Source organism: Hylobates moloch, unplaced genomic scaffold (assembly GCF_009828535.3).
Source record: "Hylobates moloch isolate HMO894 unplaced genomic scaffold, HMol_V3 SCAFFOLD_1, whole genome shotgun sequence".
Lineage (NCBI taxonomy): Eukaryota > Metazoa > Chordata > Mammalia > Primates > Hylobatidae > Hylobates > Hylobates moloch.
The window spans coordinates 16,155,135-16,171,260 of record NW_026652276.1 but is presented as its reverse complement, the minus strand read 5'-3'; the positions used below and the strand labels follow the sequence as shown (position 1 = coordinate 16,171,260).

At 39.5% G+C, this 16,126-nt stretch overlaps 1 protein-coding gene across 8 annotated transcripts in view; it reads left to right on the top strand.

Moving 5' to 3' along the window:
• The window catches only part of NYAP2 (neuronal tyrosine-phosphorylated phosphoinositide-3-kinase adaptor 2), a 335,656-nt gene that overhangs the window by 256,007 nt on the left and 63,523 nt on the right, over positions 1 to 16,126 (top strand). For 7 of the 8 annotated variants that reach the window (XM_058437901.1, XM_032754219.2, XM_032754214.2 and 4 more), the window contains one exon: positions 5,549 to 5,652. In XM_058437901.1, coding sequence (XP_058293884.1) covers positions 5,549 to 5,652 — 104 coding nt within the window. Of the gene's footprint in view, positions 1 to 5,548; positions 5,653 to 12,100; positions 12,345 to 16,126 lie in introns of those variants that run through there. The other variant, XM_058437898.1, reaches the window with a different exon arrangement.

Here is a 16,126-nt window from a genome sequence, read left to right as displayed (position 1 = left end):
CCAAACATTGCATTTAGATGTTACAGGCCTAAAGGAACTGTGAGAGGCTTGATTTGAATCTTTTCTAGAATTTTCAGGATTGCTTCAGATAATTCTTTTGGTCAAAGGTAGGTGAGCTGAACAATTGCACTTTGATGTCACAGGCCTAAAGGATCTCTGAAAGGCATGGTTATAATTAGGATCTTTTCTAGGATTTTCATGATTGCTTTAGATAATTCTTTTTGGTCAAAGAAACCTTGGTGGATGCAACCTTGTAAGGATTTGTTTCATCAGCCTGGTCTCAGAAACACCATAAGAAATTCCAAATGCATTTACGTTAGGAATCATGTGAAACTGAAAGAAGAGCCAAAATAAGTGAGATAAACAAAAATCTCACCATTTAAAAAATATTCCTGCCGGCTGGGCATGGTGGCTCATGCCTGTAATCCTAGCACTTTGGCAGGCCAAGGCGGGCAGATCACCTGAGGTCGGGAGTTTGAGACCAGCCTGACCAACATGGAGAAAACCCGTCTACTAAAAATACAAAATTAGCCAGGTGTGGTGATGCCTGCCTGTAATCCCAGCTACTCAGGAGGCTAAGGCAGGAGAATCGCTTGAACCTGGGAGGCAGAGATTGTGGTGAGCCAAGATTGCACCACTGCACTCCAGCCTGGGCAACAAGAGCAGAACTCCGTCAAAAAAAAGTTCCTGCCATGTGATACCATTAAGCAGCAGTGTTACGGAGTGTATGTGTGTGTGTGTCTGTATGTATCTGCCTGTGTATGTATGTGTACATTGTGAATATATGGTAATGATCTTACTGTAACCCTGCATGTGGAGTCATATTCCATGCTGGGATCGAACATTAGACCACTGGATGACCTGACTCTAGAACTAGCCCACACAGGGTACTTGGCTAATAGTTTAATTTGCCATGTTCAATGGGTGGTTAGCGATTTATATTGCAGTGCCTACTGGGGCTTGATGAACCTAGACATGATCTGGACTGGCATCCTATGGGGGTAGGGCAAGACGTTTCCAGGTCATGGTGAAATTTGGAGTTTGCTTGGATTTTGGTGAGGCGTAGTCTGTGCATTGGAGATAATGTTGTCTGCAATGAAAACAGGTTTGGTCTGACCAGAAGCCAATAAAAGGGGAAATTAATCTTTAGGTACCTTAGGTGATATAAAAGCCTTTGATCTGGTTAGATAATCTTTTTTCATCAGATGATAATATCTTCAACATAAACTGGAAAAAATCTCTATAGTAAATAATTATTATTTGTCATCCTTTTCTAGGGAAAAAAATACAGAATTTTCTCATTCCATGTGACCAAATGTGCTAAGCTAGTCATGGCATGTATGGAAACATTGGTTTATTATGGAAACATGTCAACCAGGGTTCTGATGGATGCTTTGCTTGTTGTTTTATATAATAAAGGATGATTCCTTAAGGTATGCAAGGATTTAGGCATCCTGGGAAATGAGGTTAATTTATAAGTTACCAGGATATTGTATCTATGTCATCATATGATACACTTGTGTTTAAACAGCCTCAGAGAGAATCCAGTGGTATTTTCAAGAATGGGTTGGCAGACATTAAACACCCGCACAAAATCAAGGGAGAATTTTCAAATGCTGTGCCTCCTCTGCAGGACCCCAGAGGGTCACATCCCCTCTAACTGGAATCACTACCTTAGTAAGTAGGGGAGAGAGGCTTGAAACTGGGTCTTATATTCTTTGTTATGTCATTGCCTCCTTGCTTTGAGGAGTTGCAGTGACCTTCTCTAGGTTAATTTGAGTATCTTCAGTGAAAGAAAAATACATAATAATTGAATGCTTATTGGGTGGTTCCTACCAGCAAAAATGCTGAAAACCACAACAAGCAGTGCAAATGCTATCTAAGTGATAAGGCAGTTCAGAAGAGAGAAAGAAGAAAACAAGATCACAGGATGCTTTACAATAAAAGTACACTTTGAACTAGGTCTTAGAAAATGGTGAGATATGGTTTGATCAAAGTCCATGCTTGGCAACAACTTGAGGTGAAAGGTGGAAGAATCAAAAGTGAATACCAAGAGGGTAGATCAAATTATATATATGTATGTGTGCATACATATACATATGTGTGTGTGTATATATATGTGTATATATATGTGTGTGTATATATATATAAAATTTATTTATTTTTTGAGATGGAGTTTTGCTCTTGTTGCTGGAGTGCAATGGCATGGTCTTGGCTCAGTGCAACCTCTGCCTCCCGGGTTCAAGTGATTCTCCTGCCTCAGCCTCCTGAGTAGCTGGGATTACAGGAATCCACCACCAAGCCCAGCTAATTTTTGTATTTTTAGTAGAGATAGGGTTTCACCATGTTGGCCAGGCTAGTCTGGAACTCCTGACCTCAGGTGATCTGTCCGCCTTGGCCTCCCAAACTGCTGGGATTACAGGTGTGAGTCACTGTGCCCGGTCCAAATTGTATATATTTTAGGAAGCAAGCAGCAGTGGAAAATAGAGTGGACCTGATCAGATGGAGCCAGGTCACAGAGGACCTCTGGAAAGTAGGCAGTTTTTCATGATAATAAATATGGAATAATTGAACATTTTTGAACAAGATGAGTGGCCTAAAGTATCTAGGAAACATCACGTCCAACTTAGATTTGAGCAGAGAGATTATGGGTATGTTTCTGAGATGAGTTAACTACAAGAGCCATTGCAAGAGGGAAAAAAAGCAAATTCCGACAGGACTAAATTTATAGAGAGAGGAAAAGAAAACTCTGAACCGAAAAAGTACAAGATCTGGACCCTAAGCCTTTCAGAAAATGGAGGTGATGTTTCTACTACACATAGGAAAAGTAGAAGGAAGATCCAAGATATTGAGAAGAAGCTGGAACTTGGTTTGCATCCTGAAGCAATGTAGACAGCCTAGGGACCCGGAAGCACAGGGGCTCAAAATCAAACAGGAGCATGGGAAGGGGACAGAGCTGTGGGAACCTGCATGTGACTCCAAGGGAAAACACTATCTTTGAAACCACGAGAATGCTGATGTTCTTAAGAGAGGTGCGGAGGGAAAGGCCAAGCAAGAGAGAAGTTGATAAAGCTAAAAGGACATTGGGTTGAGAGAGAGGTGAAGGAATGTATATCATAGGTGGAAAGGGAGTCATTTTCCAGAAAGAGAATGTAGTTGGTTTCATTAAAAGTAGAAGGAGGAATAGAGGTAAGAGTCACTATGCACGTACTTGTGCAAGTGCGTGTGTACGTGTGTGTATGTGTGTAGGGGGTGAAAGCCAACATTCACTAAAAGCACTTGTTATGTGTCTGGTGTTTTTCTATGAATTTTGCATGTAATTCAGTTTATCTGTTTACTTAGCACTAGGTCAACTCTTCTCCACTAACTTGGAAACCAGGATATTTCACTATTACTATTTCCTTATAATAAGCAAGCAGTAAATTCTGAAATGCTTTTGACTTCTGGATCGGTTGGAAAGTAAGTCTGTGGATCCAGGATCCTTCCCACTTCAGATTTTGCTGCCCATTCAGTCCTGTTGGCAGGTGTTAATTACTGCAGCTTCTTCAGGGTCTCTCCTTGCCCTGCTCCCCAGAACACAGTGGATACCCTGATAAATGATACCACAGCACGCTCTACTTCCTTCTAACATATTTCCTAATTTTCGGCAAATGATTTTAGGTTTAATGTCTCACCCCTGAGAATACATAAACGTCATTAGAATATGCAGTCTCCAACTCCTGGGCTCAATTGATCCACCCGCATCAGCCCCACAAAGCGCTGAGATTATAGACATAAGCCATTGTGCCTGGCCCATCATTTGTTGTTTAATGTCTATGTTTAGTGCATAGACTGTGCACTCCTTTAGGACAATATTGGGATTTTGGTCACTACTCTCTGGCAAGTTCCTGGCACATAGTAGGCATAAAATACATAGATGCCGAATGTTGAGTAAGTGACTAAATTCATTTTATTTTAGAGGAAGTAAAACTTAAGTAATGAAAACAATTGTCTAAGATCATACACCTAGCAGAGTCAGATTCCAAATTAGCTCCAAGTCCAAACCTTGTTTATTGTCTTTTATTGTTTTCCTCTAAATCAGAAGTACAGAGAAAATACTATTTGATTTGCCAAGAAAGAAAACCATCAGTTCCCTTAGGAGAATAATTTTAATAGAGAGGTGAAGCATTGTTGAATAGGTGGAAACAGGACTGAGAGAGGAAAGGTGCATATGAGTGAGATTGTATGAGTCTGTGTGTAAGTAGGCGTAAGCTTACTCATCTGTGTGTCTGCATGTTGTGTCTGAGAGGGGTTGGGAGTGGAGGAGTGGAAGGCAATTGATGGAAACTGAAGTTGGCAGTGAACCATTCATGCAATGCAGATATAGTCAATGCTTTTCTCTGAAGCGCGATTCATATAGAAATGGCATAAGGATAGTGCACCTCCCCAGTGTGAGCAACACATTTTCTTTTCTTCCAACAGAATTGGGCACATTCTGGTTCTCTGGCACGTGTGTCAGTTCTCAGTACCGTAGTTATGTCATATCATTTGAAGCGAGTTGTTCGATGAGCTTAATTTTTAGGTCAAGTTTATAAAGGCTTTTTGAAAAGCACTTGTTTACTTATTAGGCAAAGACTGAACTTGGAGAACCTTAGGTTTCTAATTTGTAAGTTGAGGGTATTGATAGCTAACTCTGCAGCTCCAAAGAGGGTTCTTAGGATTAGGGATAATTTAGGTATAACTCCTCACAGAAGCTGGAATGTACTAGGCATTCAAAAACCAACAGCTCACATTGAAGTTTGTGATAAAGTAAAAATGTCCATTTTTCTATCTATGACTTCTTTTTCCTTTGTCAAATATCTTCAGATATGTCTTTAAATTCATCATCTCTACCTCCCAAATATCCTGTACTTTCTGGATGAAGGGAACTCTTTCAGTCCTCAAACTATAATCTCTAAAGCATCCTGTCAGTGGCCTAGGCATCTAATTTGGACTTCTCAAATTAGAGAAGAGGTAGGAGAAAGCTTTTTAAGTTGGAAAGATAATATTATGAAAGATAGCAAAAGTCTTGGAAGACAGTTATAAAATTTAATGAAAATCAAGATGAGTTGAAGAAATGTTACATTGAAAACATGATGATAGTATTCATGGAAGGAAGGAAAACAGAACATTTGGAGAAGGGAGATAAGACAGTTTAGGACACAGAAATCCTATGGACCAAAGCTAAAAGTGAAACATTCAAAATAGTCATGGTACTTGCTTGTTCTGCTAATGGGTTGTTGTTGCTCCAGGGATGACTCCATAGAAACCAACCCAAGTGGGGTAAAATGTGCAAGGGCACAAGGCCTGTGCTTCTGAGATTTGTTCCCCAGAAGCTGATCTGGGAATAAAGCTCGTTTTAGAGTCAACTGTTATGAAAGTGTTTTATAACCTGCTAATTATGAACAAACATCAGGAGCATTTTGTATATTCCAAGAATAAGTAGCGAAATAAACAGGAAGACTGAAAAGCCGCTTCATTATTCCAGATGTCAGTCAGCTAATATTGTGTCTTTTTCCCCTGTTTCCAGAGCCTAAAGTAAGCTGCAAATTAGGCCGGTCTGCGTCGACATCAGGTGTGCCTCCTCCATCAGTCACTCCTCTCAGGCAAACCAGTGACCTGCAACAGAGCCAGGTACCATCATCGTTAGCCAATCGTGATTGACTTCCTGTGATGCAACTTGCCAAATGCTTCCCACCTCTGTCTGTCCTGTTGCTGTAGACAACTTTCGCATTTGCTTTTATTTTTCTATGTGTGTATGGGTTGGGGGATGTGGGGGATGAGTTCTGGCAGTCTGTGTTTTCATTTGAAAAAGAATGTCTTTCTTCCTTGTGATTGGTGGTGAAACTTTCTTTGCTGTTTGTTACCAAATCGTTTTTGTCTCTGGTTTCCATCATTCTGTAATATAAATGTAGTAAACTTGTACTATATGTATTGGCTTAGTGGTTATTTTTTAAATTCTTTCTCTCTTTCATGTTTTGTGTACTTTTATACTGTCTCTGAAAATTTATCAATCTTTGATAAATTTATCTACTTTGTTTTATGTATATTTCTTTTTAAATGTTTTGTCCAGAACACTTGCACAGATGTTGTCAATGAATTTGTACATATTTCTTAGCTCTTATCCTATTATACTGTAATATTTCTGGTGGTTTTATTTTTATTTAGCTTGGAGCATGACTGTAAGACACTGTTGAATATTGATGTCCTTATAAATATTCATATCCCGATTCATTTGGATTGAGTATGGCAGCTAGTCTTTCTTCTTTCTTTGGCTATAGAGACAAATTGATTGGCCAGATAATCTAGATATTTAACAAAAACTGCAAACTAATAAGGCAACCTTTAAAAAAATGACTTTTCTCTCTTATACCAACAATATCAGAAATGTTCTCAGAAAGGGAATGTAAGTGCTCATGCATGGTAAATGAGATCTCAATTATCACTTGGAGAAAAGAGACAAGAAATAAAGCATAAACTGAAATATCATTTAATCCTTTACAGCATAATATGTTGCTCTGATGTTCATTTGGGTACATGGTTGTGGATGGGGAATTAGTATGGGGAAAAATCACTACACATAAATGTCCTATCTTTAGCTCACCCAATAGGAATTCAATACATTGACTTAATTTGTGAGGCTTAATTGTCATTACTGTTAAGTATTATGGGTGTTAAGTAGGGTGGTGTCATTCTGGAGTGGTTTTTCTCTGCTTCCTAGCTTCAATCTTTGCATTCATGAAACTCTTCTGAAATAGTAACTTATAAAACACTGATGATACCTCCAAGGGAACTGCCCATTACTGATGAGCAAATTACATATTCATCTATTATTTTAAATGTCAGGCTATTTTAAAAACATAACTAAGTAGAATAATTGCGTTTTTTTCTAATGAGAGACATTGTGCCTCTTAGTGTTTTTGTCTGACTTAAATATGCAAAAGAGTTGATTTATAAATATATGAGGTATCTGCAAATACAAGAAATGAGAGGCTTCTCTCAAGGGTATCTCAAGTACCATTTAGAATTTCTTGTGTCTTAATTTAAAATTTAAATGCCTTTATATAAATGTTAAATGCCTTTATAACTAAATGTACCAACTCAAACACTTTTTGGATATAAAAGAAGTAGAAACAGTAAGACACTGAAAAAAATAAATAAGATAAACTGCCAGCTTAGCTGATTAAAGCTATTCCAAAAATATTGTACTTACCAGCATTTAAAGCTTAAAAACATTGGGTACTGAAAGAAGAGAAGTTTAGCTAATTGGCAGAGGATTGCACTAATACAATCAAGTTTTCAAGTTTATGACCCTTGCTAGTATATTACCTTCAATATCTCAGAGAGGTTTTGTATTATTTGTTTTGTTTTGCTTTTTTCCTAATTGTATTTATAGCTGTTTCACCTTAAGCCCCTTCAAACTCTCAATGAAAGCAGGTTCATGGGATAAACTTCCAGAAAAAGACAAGGTATACCCTTTGTGCCTTTGCATTATCAACTCTTTGCTCACCTGATGGGAAGTTCTTCGTTTTTCAAAATGTAGCAAGGGAGAAAGCCCAGGACGCGTTTATATGCTGTTAGTTTCTTTACCTACTGATAGGGATTCTGACACACAGTCAAATCATATATGGGCTGTCAGAGCTATAAATTAGAAGGCTGGCCTCTAGGCTTCTCTTCTGTGACGTATGGCCAGTTGTAATATACATGCATTCCTATACTCTAGAGATGAAGTGGTAATCATAGCTCATATGAACACTGCTCTGAACTCCTCTGACTTAGCATTCAACTTAAGTCAAGAAATACTTATTGGCCGGGTGCGGTGGCTCACGCCTGTAATCCCAGCACTTTGGGAGGCAAAGGTGGGTGGATCACAAGGTCAAGAGATTGAGACCATCCTGGCTAACTGGTGAAACCCCGTCTTTACTAAAAATACAAAAAATTAGCCAGGCGTGTTGGCGGGCACCTGTAGTCCCAGCTACTAGGGAGGCTGAGGCAGGAGAATGTGGTGAACCTGGGAGGCTGAGCGTGCAGTGAGCTGAGATCACTCCACTGCATTCCAGCCTGGGCGACAGAGCAAGACTCCATCTCAAAAAAAAATAAAAAATAAAAATAAAACTTATTGAAAGTCCTTTTCTCACCTACTTCCCATGCCCTCAACCATAGTCTTAACTAAGATGTCTCTTTAAATTACAATGAGGATAGCACTGCCCTGTGCGCAGGCATGCAAGACAATGGTTAAAAAACATGTATAACTGTTGACTCTAACAATGACTACTCATACCTAAAAAAGGATAGAGAACACCTAGCATTATCAAACAAACAATCCCTCTGGTCACTTTTTAAGCAGTTTTTGCAACACCAAGACTCCTGGTAGTTATTAAAACCCAGAATTCTTAATAGGAGATTAATAGACTTCTTACTAGGAAAATCATTGGAATTCACGCGATCTATTTAAAACAAGCAAAAGGCCAGGTGCGGTGGCTCACACCTGTAATCCCAACATTTTGAGAGGCCGAGGCAGGTGGATTACCTGACATTAGGAGTTTAAGACCAGCCTGGCCAACATGGTGAAACCCCATCTCTACTAAAAATACAAAAAATTAGCTGGGCGTAGTGGCACACACCTGTAATCCCAGCTACTTGGGAGGCTGAGGCAGGAGGATCACCTGAACCCGGGAGGCAGAGGTTGCAGTGAGCTGAGATTGTGCCACTGCATTCCAGCCTGGGCAACAGAGTAAGACTCCATCTCAAAAAAATAAAATAAAATAAAAAATAAATAAACAAACAAAATCAGTCACTCACCTCTAAATAATTCCAGTGGTGCTTGTCTGTGGAGGAATCTGGCCTTTCGAAGGCTGTGACATTTCAGCCACATTATTGGGCGTTACCCTTCGTACAAAAAGACCTGTGTTACTTCTCAGATTGTTGTTCTCATCCCATCTCTGTTCAGTTTTCTTGGTCCTAGTTTGTCACTCACTGTTTCGTATCATGGTTGGAGCTGTCTAAGAAATGTTGTAGGTGGAGTTAGGTGGAAGTGCTTGACATTACTAAGGCAGAGATTCACAGAGCTGACCAAAGTGACTGGTCCCCATTCCCCATGGGCCTGGGGCCAATAGTGACAGCCCACCACCAGAGTTTGTGTATAAACAAAGGGGAAGGTATGTTTGCTTGCCTTTGAAATCAGTTTTAGCTTCAGGTAACTACAGCAAACACATGATCTGTAGAAATGTATAATTGTATCTAACTGGAACTTCAAAATATGTAAGAGAAAATGGGAAACTCTGGAAAAAAGTATGAGTTCTAAAGCATTTAGAGTTTGCCCCAAAACACATATTATTCTCTGACACTCAGAAAGATAAAAATAAGATTTTATTCTTTCTTAATTTGCTCCTGAGTAAATAGACTAGACATGGAGCAATCACGGACATTTTCTTGGAACTTCCTTGTAATGCAGCCATGTTTCTGCGTTTACCTTCATAGAAATCTTTGGAAATCAGACTGAATTTTTGTGCCTACCATTAGAAAGTTAACTTATTTTCTCAGTTAAAAAAGTCAAACTGCACAGAGTCATGTATTAAACTTGGAGCAAGTTACTTTCTCTTTTGTATTCTCTGTAATAGAGTAGAAAGCCATGTACTCAGAAGAAAGAGATGGTGAATGCTCTTAGACACAGCAGATGGTGATGCTCATGTGATTCCTCCATCTCTGGCTGATCTCAGCCTCCTTCTTCAGTGACCCCATTGGAGACAGTGCCATCTATACTCTTGCTGCACAGGTGATGCTATAGCAGCTGATGCACAGGCCATATCAAACCATGCTTTCCTGCAAGAATGGAGTGGCTAAGATGTGTCTCCAAACAGAACTGCAGCTCTCCTTGGAAAAATGTTCCCAAGACATGTTTGAATTCGTTTTTCTAGGAAGGAAGGAAATGAGAGCCACAACCTCCACTACACACACACACACACAAAAAAACACAATCTCACACTCACATTCACTGACAAACACTTAATTTTTTAATAGCAGATTCTCATGTCAAGGAATTACAAAGCTAAGGGTGACCCAAGTGTTGAACTGAAACCTCAACTTCTTCAGAGGCTTGTTTATCACTCTAAACTGAATTATCTCTGATCATCCTTGATTTTGGGGAGGGTGGTAAGAAAAGGTCACTTGTAATTTCCTTTGGATACACATTCCAAAGTTTGACAGACCAAATCTCTTCAGAAACCTACACAGAGTGCTTAGAAACCACGTAGTGCGTTACCTCTGAAGCCATGATCTCTGTGGGTCCTGTGTTTCATGATACCTACATCCTCACCACCCAGGACAAAACTTGCCCAGCCCAGTCCCTTCTGTATACTTAATAGCTGTTATCCAGGCTACTAAGCCCCGTTCCTTTCAACTTGCCTCTTCGGGATTACTTAGCAAATGCTTATTCCTTTTCATAGCAGCCACCTGGCCTCTCACCAAGCTCCTAACTTCCCCTTTGCTTGACGACCTTGCAGGAGAATGAGAGTCTGCCCGGGCTGCCTCTGGAGCAGAGGCAGGTTCTCTCTTTCCATGGGCTCCACAGCTATGTCATTACATCAGCATCGGCTGGCAATCCTGGATAATGGAACATGTTAGGGGGCCCATAGCTTGATGCATATCTAGAGTGTATTTCTGAACATGCTCAGATGCCAGAATTGTTTTCTACAGACTTAAAAAAAGAAGATAGACAACCCAAAGATAGGGATGTGGGGTCAGTACATGTGAAGACCAGGGTGAAGGACTTAGGTGAATTTCTTTGCCAGGACTGTGCTCGGTTCAGAGGTCTTCCTCCAATGCCCAGCACAAAGTGGGGCACTTAGTCATCATTTGTTGACTTACTCAACATCTCTCTCTATAAACGTCTTTCTGTATATATGCTTCAAAAATTTTTTTCTCAAACAATTTGATTTTGTTCCTGTTCTTCAGCCCTTAATATTTCCCAAGCAGGGTCTGTGAGTTCTGAGCTTTCATTGAACTTTCCAGATAATACATTTGCACATAAAACATGCCTAGGAGCCTGGAGAGTGTGAGAAAGGCTAAAAACAAAGGGGGGCAGGAGAGTAAGGCCTAGAGTGTGAAATGAGAAATCTAATTCCCTTTTTTTTTTTGAGACAGAGTTTCACTCTTGTTGCCTAGGCTGGCGTGCAATGGTGCGATCTCAGCTCATTGCAACCTCTGCCTCCAGGTTCAAGCGATTCTCCTGCCTCAGACTCCTGTGTAGCTGAGATTACAGGCATCTGCCACCACACCAGGCTAATTTTTTTTGTATTTTTAGTAGAGACAGGGTTTCACCATGTTGGCCAGACTGGTCTCAAACTTCTGACCTTGTGATCCACCTGCCTCAGCCTCCCAAAGTGCTGGGATTACAGGCGTGAGCCACTGCGCCCAGCAGGAAATCTAATTGCATCTCCTGGGTGCCCACCCGAACTCTGAATAACGTAATCTTAAAGGCTGCAAAGCTGCAGTCTCATTTAATTTTTGCCTTCAATAGAATCAGGCAGAAAAACAAAAACAAGTCCTAAGGGCAATATGGGAAACCTCTTTCAATTTTGCTGTGAACCTAAAACCGCTCTAAAAAGAAAAGGAAAAGAAAAGTAAAAACAAAACCCAAAATACCGTAAAATGTAAGAGTAGAAAAACTTCAAAGATATTTTCTCTTTAGAATTCTGAGGCCACTATGAGCATAGAGATGACTTGTTTTGCCAAAGTCATGCAAGCTTTAGTTTAGCCCCTTGTCCTATAGACCAAGGACATTTTACCTGATCAGTTGGATACGTTGTCAAGTGTTTCCTACTTTGAGACTAAGGTTTTACAGTCCACAGGAGAAAGCAGTGCTGGGAATGAGAGAGCCACAGAATATGTAGTTGGAGAGCATGTGTCACCCTCACTCTGTGTGACCAATGGCCCCTTCTCTATTATCTGCTGCTCAAGTGTTGAACAAATGTGTTTTCTTTTCTTTTCTTTTCTTTTTTTTTGAGATTCTGTGATATTCCAGATTCTCCTATCAGATCTGAACTGAGAACATGTTTTCCATGCCATTTGTACCTTTATACAGCTGATTTGATTGTATGCTCATGATTACATCACATGATGGAGATGGAAGAAAAGCAGAAACACCACCCAGAACAGAACCAACAAAATCTGAACTCATTAACACACAGCTTCTCACCACCACACAGGTTCTTTCAGGCTGTGCAATATATCTTAAAATTGGCTCTTATTATTTACTTCCTTCTGCATACATGTCAACCTTACATATATTTCCAAACAAGAAAAACCCTAAGAGGAGGACTTGGAACACCCCCACTAAGTTCACAGTACAACATCAGCATCATGTTTGAGAAGTGTTTCTCTGTACTAACTTCAAAATGTAAAATAAAGTGCTATGTTAACAAAGATTATGTTACAAAGAAATTATGCTTATTTGTTATAAAAATGATATTTACCAAAGAATTTGGATCTAGCCCTGTGAAATGTGGAGTAAATTCATATTACAAATAAGAATGTCAGTGGCTAAGTGGATCTATTACCAAGTATTATAGCATAGTTGGGTTAAAACAATGCAAGTGCAAAAACTACATAAAAAGCATTATCTTATGTGTGCTTTCTATGGTCCTGTCAAATTGTTTTATAAAAATGTTAGGCTTTAGTTCTTTATGGCACTCTCTATGAGCTTTAATTAATGTCATATCTAAGGCAGAAAATAAAATTTATTATTACTTTTAAATAGTAGCTGAATCAAGGAATATGTAAAACGAAATGTTAGAATTATATCCTTGCTACTTTAATACAAAGAGTTCAGAGGGTCATAACTCTTTACAACTTAGCTGCAGTATGGGCTAAGTAATTTACATATTATTTAGCCATTGCGTGCTTGTTAACTTTTACATACTTTAGGTAGCAGAATATTTGTGGGTCACTTTTTAAAGTCCAGAAGTTCCATGATCAGTCTCTCAGTAACTCCATTATAGTGGAATAAAACAAAACAAGCTCATGCCTGCCACCAACTACCTTGTCATTTATTCTGTCAGAGCAAGGAGGGTATAATAAGCAAGAAGATGTTCTCAAAGAAGTCTCGAACCAATTGACAAAAAAGGATGGGGATTGGGCCCAGTGGACGCTGAGGGTGCCTGTTATCTGACTCTGCTGTCCCTGGTACCTGTGTGTGTCGCTCTCTTCAGCATCTGTGGTCAGAGTTATCAACTTAACCACCAGAGCTACAGGTGTGAAGTAGCAGAAGTACGTACTCCAGCTTTCTTTACCATCCGGAAGGGACAAAAAGTTATTCAGGGTTCTCAGGTGAAGTTTGCATAATGAACATTATGTGCCATTTTTGTCACCTCTCATGTGCTTACCATGTGCCAGGACTGGGCTCGGGGCATGCCTGCATCATTGTAGGTGTGTTCCCTACAGTCCTCACTGATGGGTACTATTATTATCCCACATGACAACCAAGGATACCAAAGTGAGTAAGGTTATATACCTCATCCAAGGTTTTGTATTTATTAAATGTCAAAGGCTATGATATTAGCCACTCAAAAACCTGAGATTTACCACTCATAACCTGATATTAGCCAGTCAAAAACCTGAGATAGACAAAAACCTGAGATAGACATGAAACTTACAGGAAGTAAAGATTTGTTAGAATCCTGGCTCTGCCAGGTAGTGGCTGTAAGACCTGGAATATGTTGCTGAACCTTTCCGAGTCTGGGGTTGTTGTTGAGGATTAATGAGATAACATAGGTGTGTAAAGTCCTGCACAGACATTACTTGCGGGAAAAAAATATTAATTCTTTCTCCTTTTCCTAACAGTCTTTCCTCTTTCCAAAAAATCCAATTTTTCTGCTTGCTGGAAAATTCTAAAGAGGAAAGTAGTTCAGTAGGTGGTATTCCAAAGGCGGTAGTCACTGAAGGAATGATTGGTCCACCCCACTATCACCAAGCTGGTATAGAACTGCTAGTGCATGGTGATAAGGAAAAGCAGACAGATTTCTAGCTGGTTCTATCACTGGTTTTAAGCTCTCCGTAGACAGTGCATCTCCTTATTGCCTGCACCTGGGGCAAATTTATTCCCCCCCACCTTGTCCTTGGTACCCCCCTAGAGCCCATTATATTCATTACTCCTTCTCTCACAATTACAAAATTAGATACTAAGTTATTTACCATGTAATAGGGAGTTTAGGTCTGGCATTTCTTCTTACCTTGTAGGTCTCATATGTGGGTTGGAGGCAAAGTAAGTAGAAATTGGCTACAGGTAGCATTTCAGAACTGTCAGCTCTCCTGCCCCCAATACTACTTACTCATCTCTTTGGATTAAGGTATGAGAAAATGCAATGAAAACATTAAGTCTATATAGGAAGCTATTATCTGCTAGGGTCGGGACAGCAGGTTTAAATGCCTATTTTTTTAATGCCTGCAACCATTCACATTATAAAATATATCGATTTAACTATTAAAACGAATGTCTGGCTTCAGATGGGGCGGGCCAACCCAGCCTGTGGAACTGTAGCTCAACGCTAGGTGGATACATGGCGCCACCTAGCGTCTGAAGCTCACTTTGCAATCTATACTTGGCTTTCAAAAATTGAATCAAACAAAACTGTTTTATGACAGAGAAGATGCATGCGTTGTTTGGGATAATAAGCAAAACGCCTGTGGAAATCTATGACAAAATCTTCTGATGATTTTTGTTTTGAATTTTTTTCATTACTTTAATCTTGCAATTTTAGGTTCTCTGACTTTTAAATAGTATGCCTTTAAAAATAATACTTTAAGGAAGGGAAAAAATGAATCACAGCTAGTGATTTAGAGTGCTATGCATTATTTATGAATATGTGCAGCTGTTTTCATTAGGATTTATGACATCTTCTGTGCATTGTAAATCCCTTAATTCAACCTGAGTTTCCAGGAAAGGAGATCATTATCCCTCTTTTGCCGACTGAAAAGGAAAAGAACAGAAAAAAGCATGACTGGTTAAATGGAAAAATTCCTTCTTGATTTCTTTTGTTTTCCATTAACATGTTTGAAACAGATAACTTGAGAGTCTTTCCGGAAAAGAGTATTCTTGCTAACTTGTGGGTAAATTTACCTCCAACATAAATTGCATGTGCATTAGGAATAAATATTTACATGTTGTTAGTACTGGCTCAGAGTTGCAGTGCACTTCATTCAGAATAATAAATACATCCTTGCGATGAGTTTTTTACTCAAGGAACACTAGAGATCTTTAGCACTAGCACCCAGCTCACCTGCTGGACAAATCTTCGTTCTTCATTCTGTACTGCAAATGAACATTATCCTTCAGGTTGAAAACACTTCTCCAGATAAACTGGATTCCTAAAATAGCTTTCGTTGAGGGCTTCTTATGTGCTTGGCACAGCGCTCAGAATGCTGTATTATCTAATGTTGTTCTTACAGCATACTTTTGAAGTAGGTAATATTGTACCCATTTCACTGATGAGAAAATTTTTGGCTAAAGAGTTTCTGTTACCTATTGAATGTCTTATAACCAGTGAGTGGCTTTATGGATATAAGATATAAAACCAGGTAGTTCTATCTACCAAACCCCTGCTTTATGCTTATTTGCTTCATATATACTTCCTTTTTAAATTTGCTCTCTCTCTTTTTTTTTTTTTTTGAGACAGAATCTAGCTCTGTTACCCAGGCCGGAATGCAGTGCCGTGATCTCGGCTCACTGCAACTTCCATCTTTTGGGTTCAAGTGATTATCCTGCCTCAGCCTCCCAAGTAGTTGGGATTACAGACATGCGCCACCACACCCAGCTAATTTTTGTATTTTTAATAGACACAGGGTTTCACCATGTTGGCCAGGCTGGTCTCGAACTCCTGACCTCAAGTGATCTGCCCACCTTGGCCTCCCAAAGTGCTGGGATTACAGGTGTGAGCCACTGCACCTGTCCCTGAATTTGCTCTCTTTCTAAAACTTACCTTCCTTCACTTTCATTCATTTATTTAGTCACTCTTCGATTTCCCAGGTCTTGCCTTTTGACTTTTCGAGACTAAAATTTCACAGGAGAGCACAAATTCAACTAGGACTTCAACTAAGCAGTGTGCCAACCAAG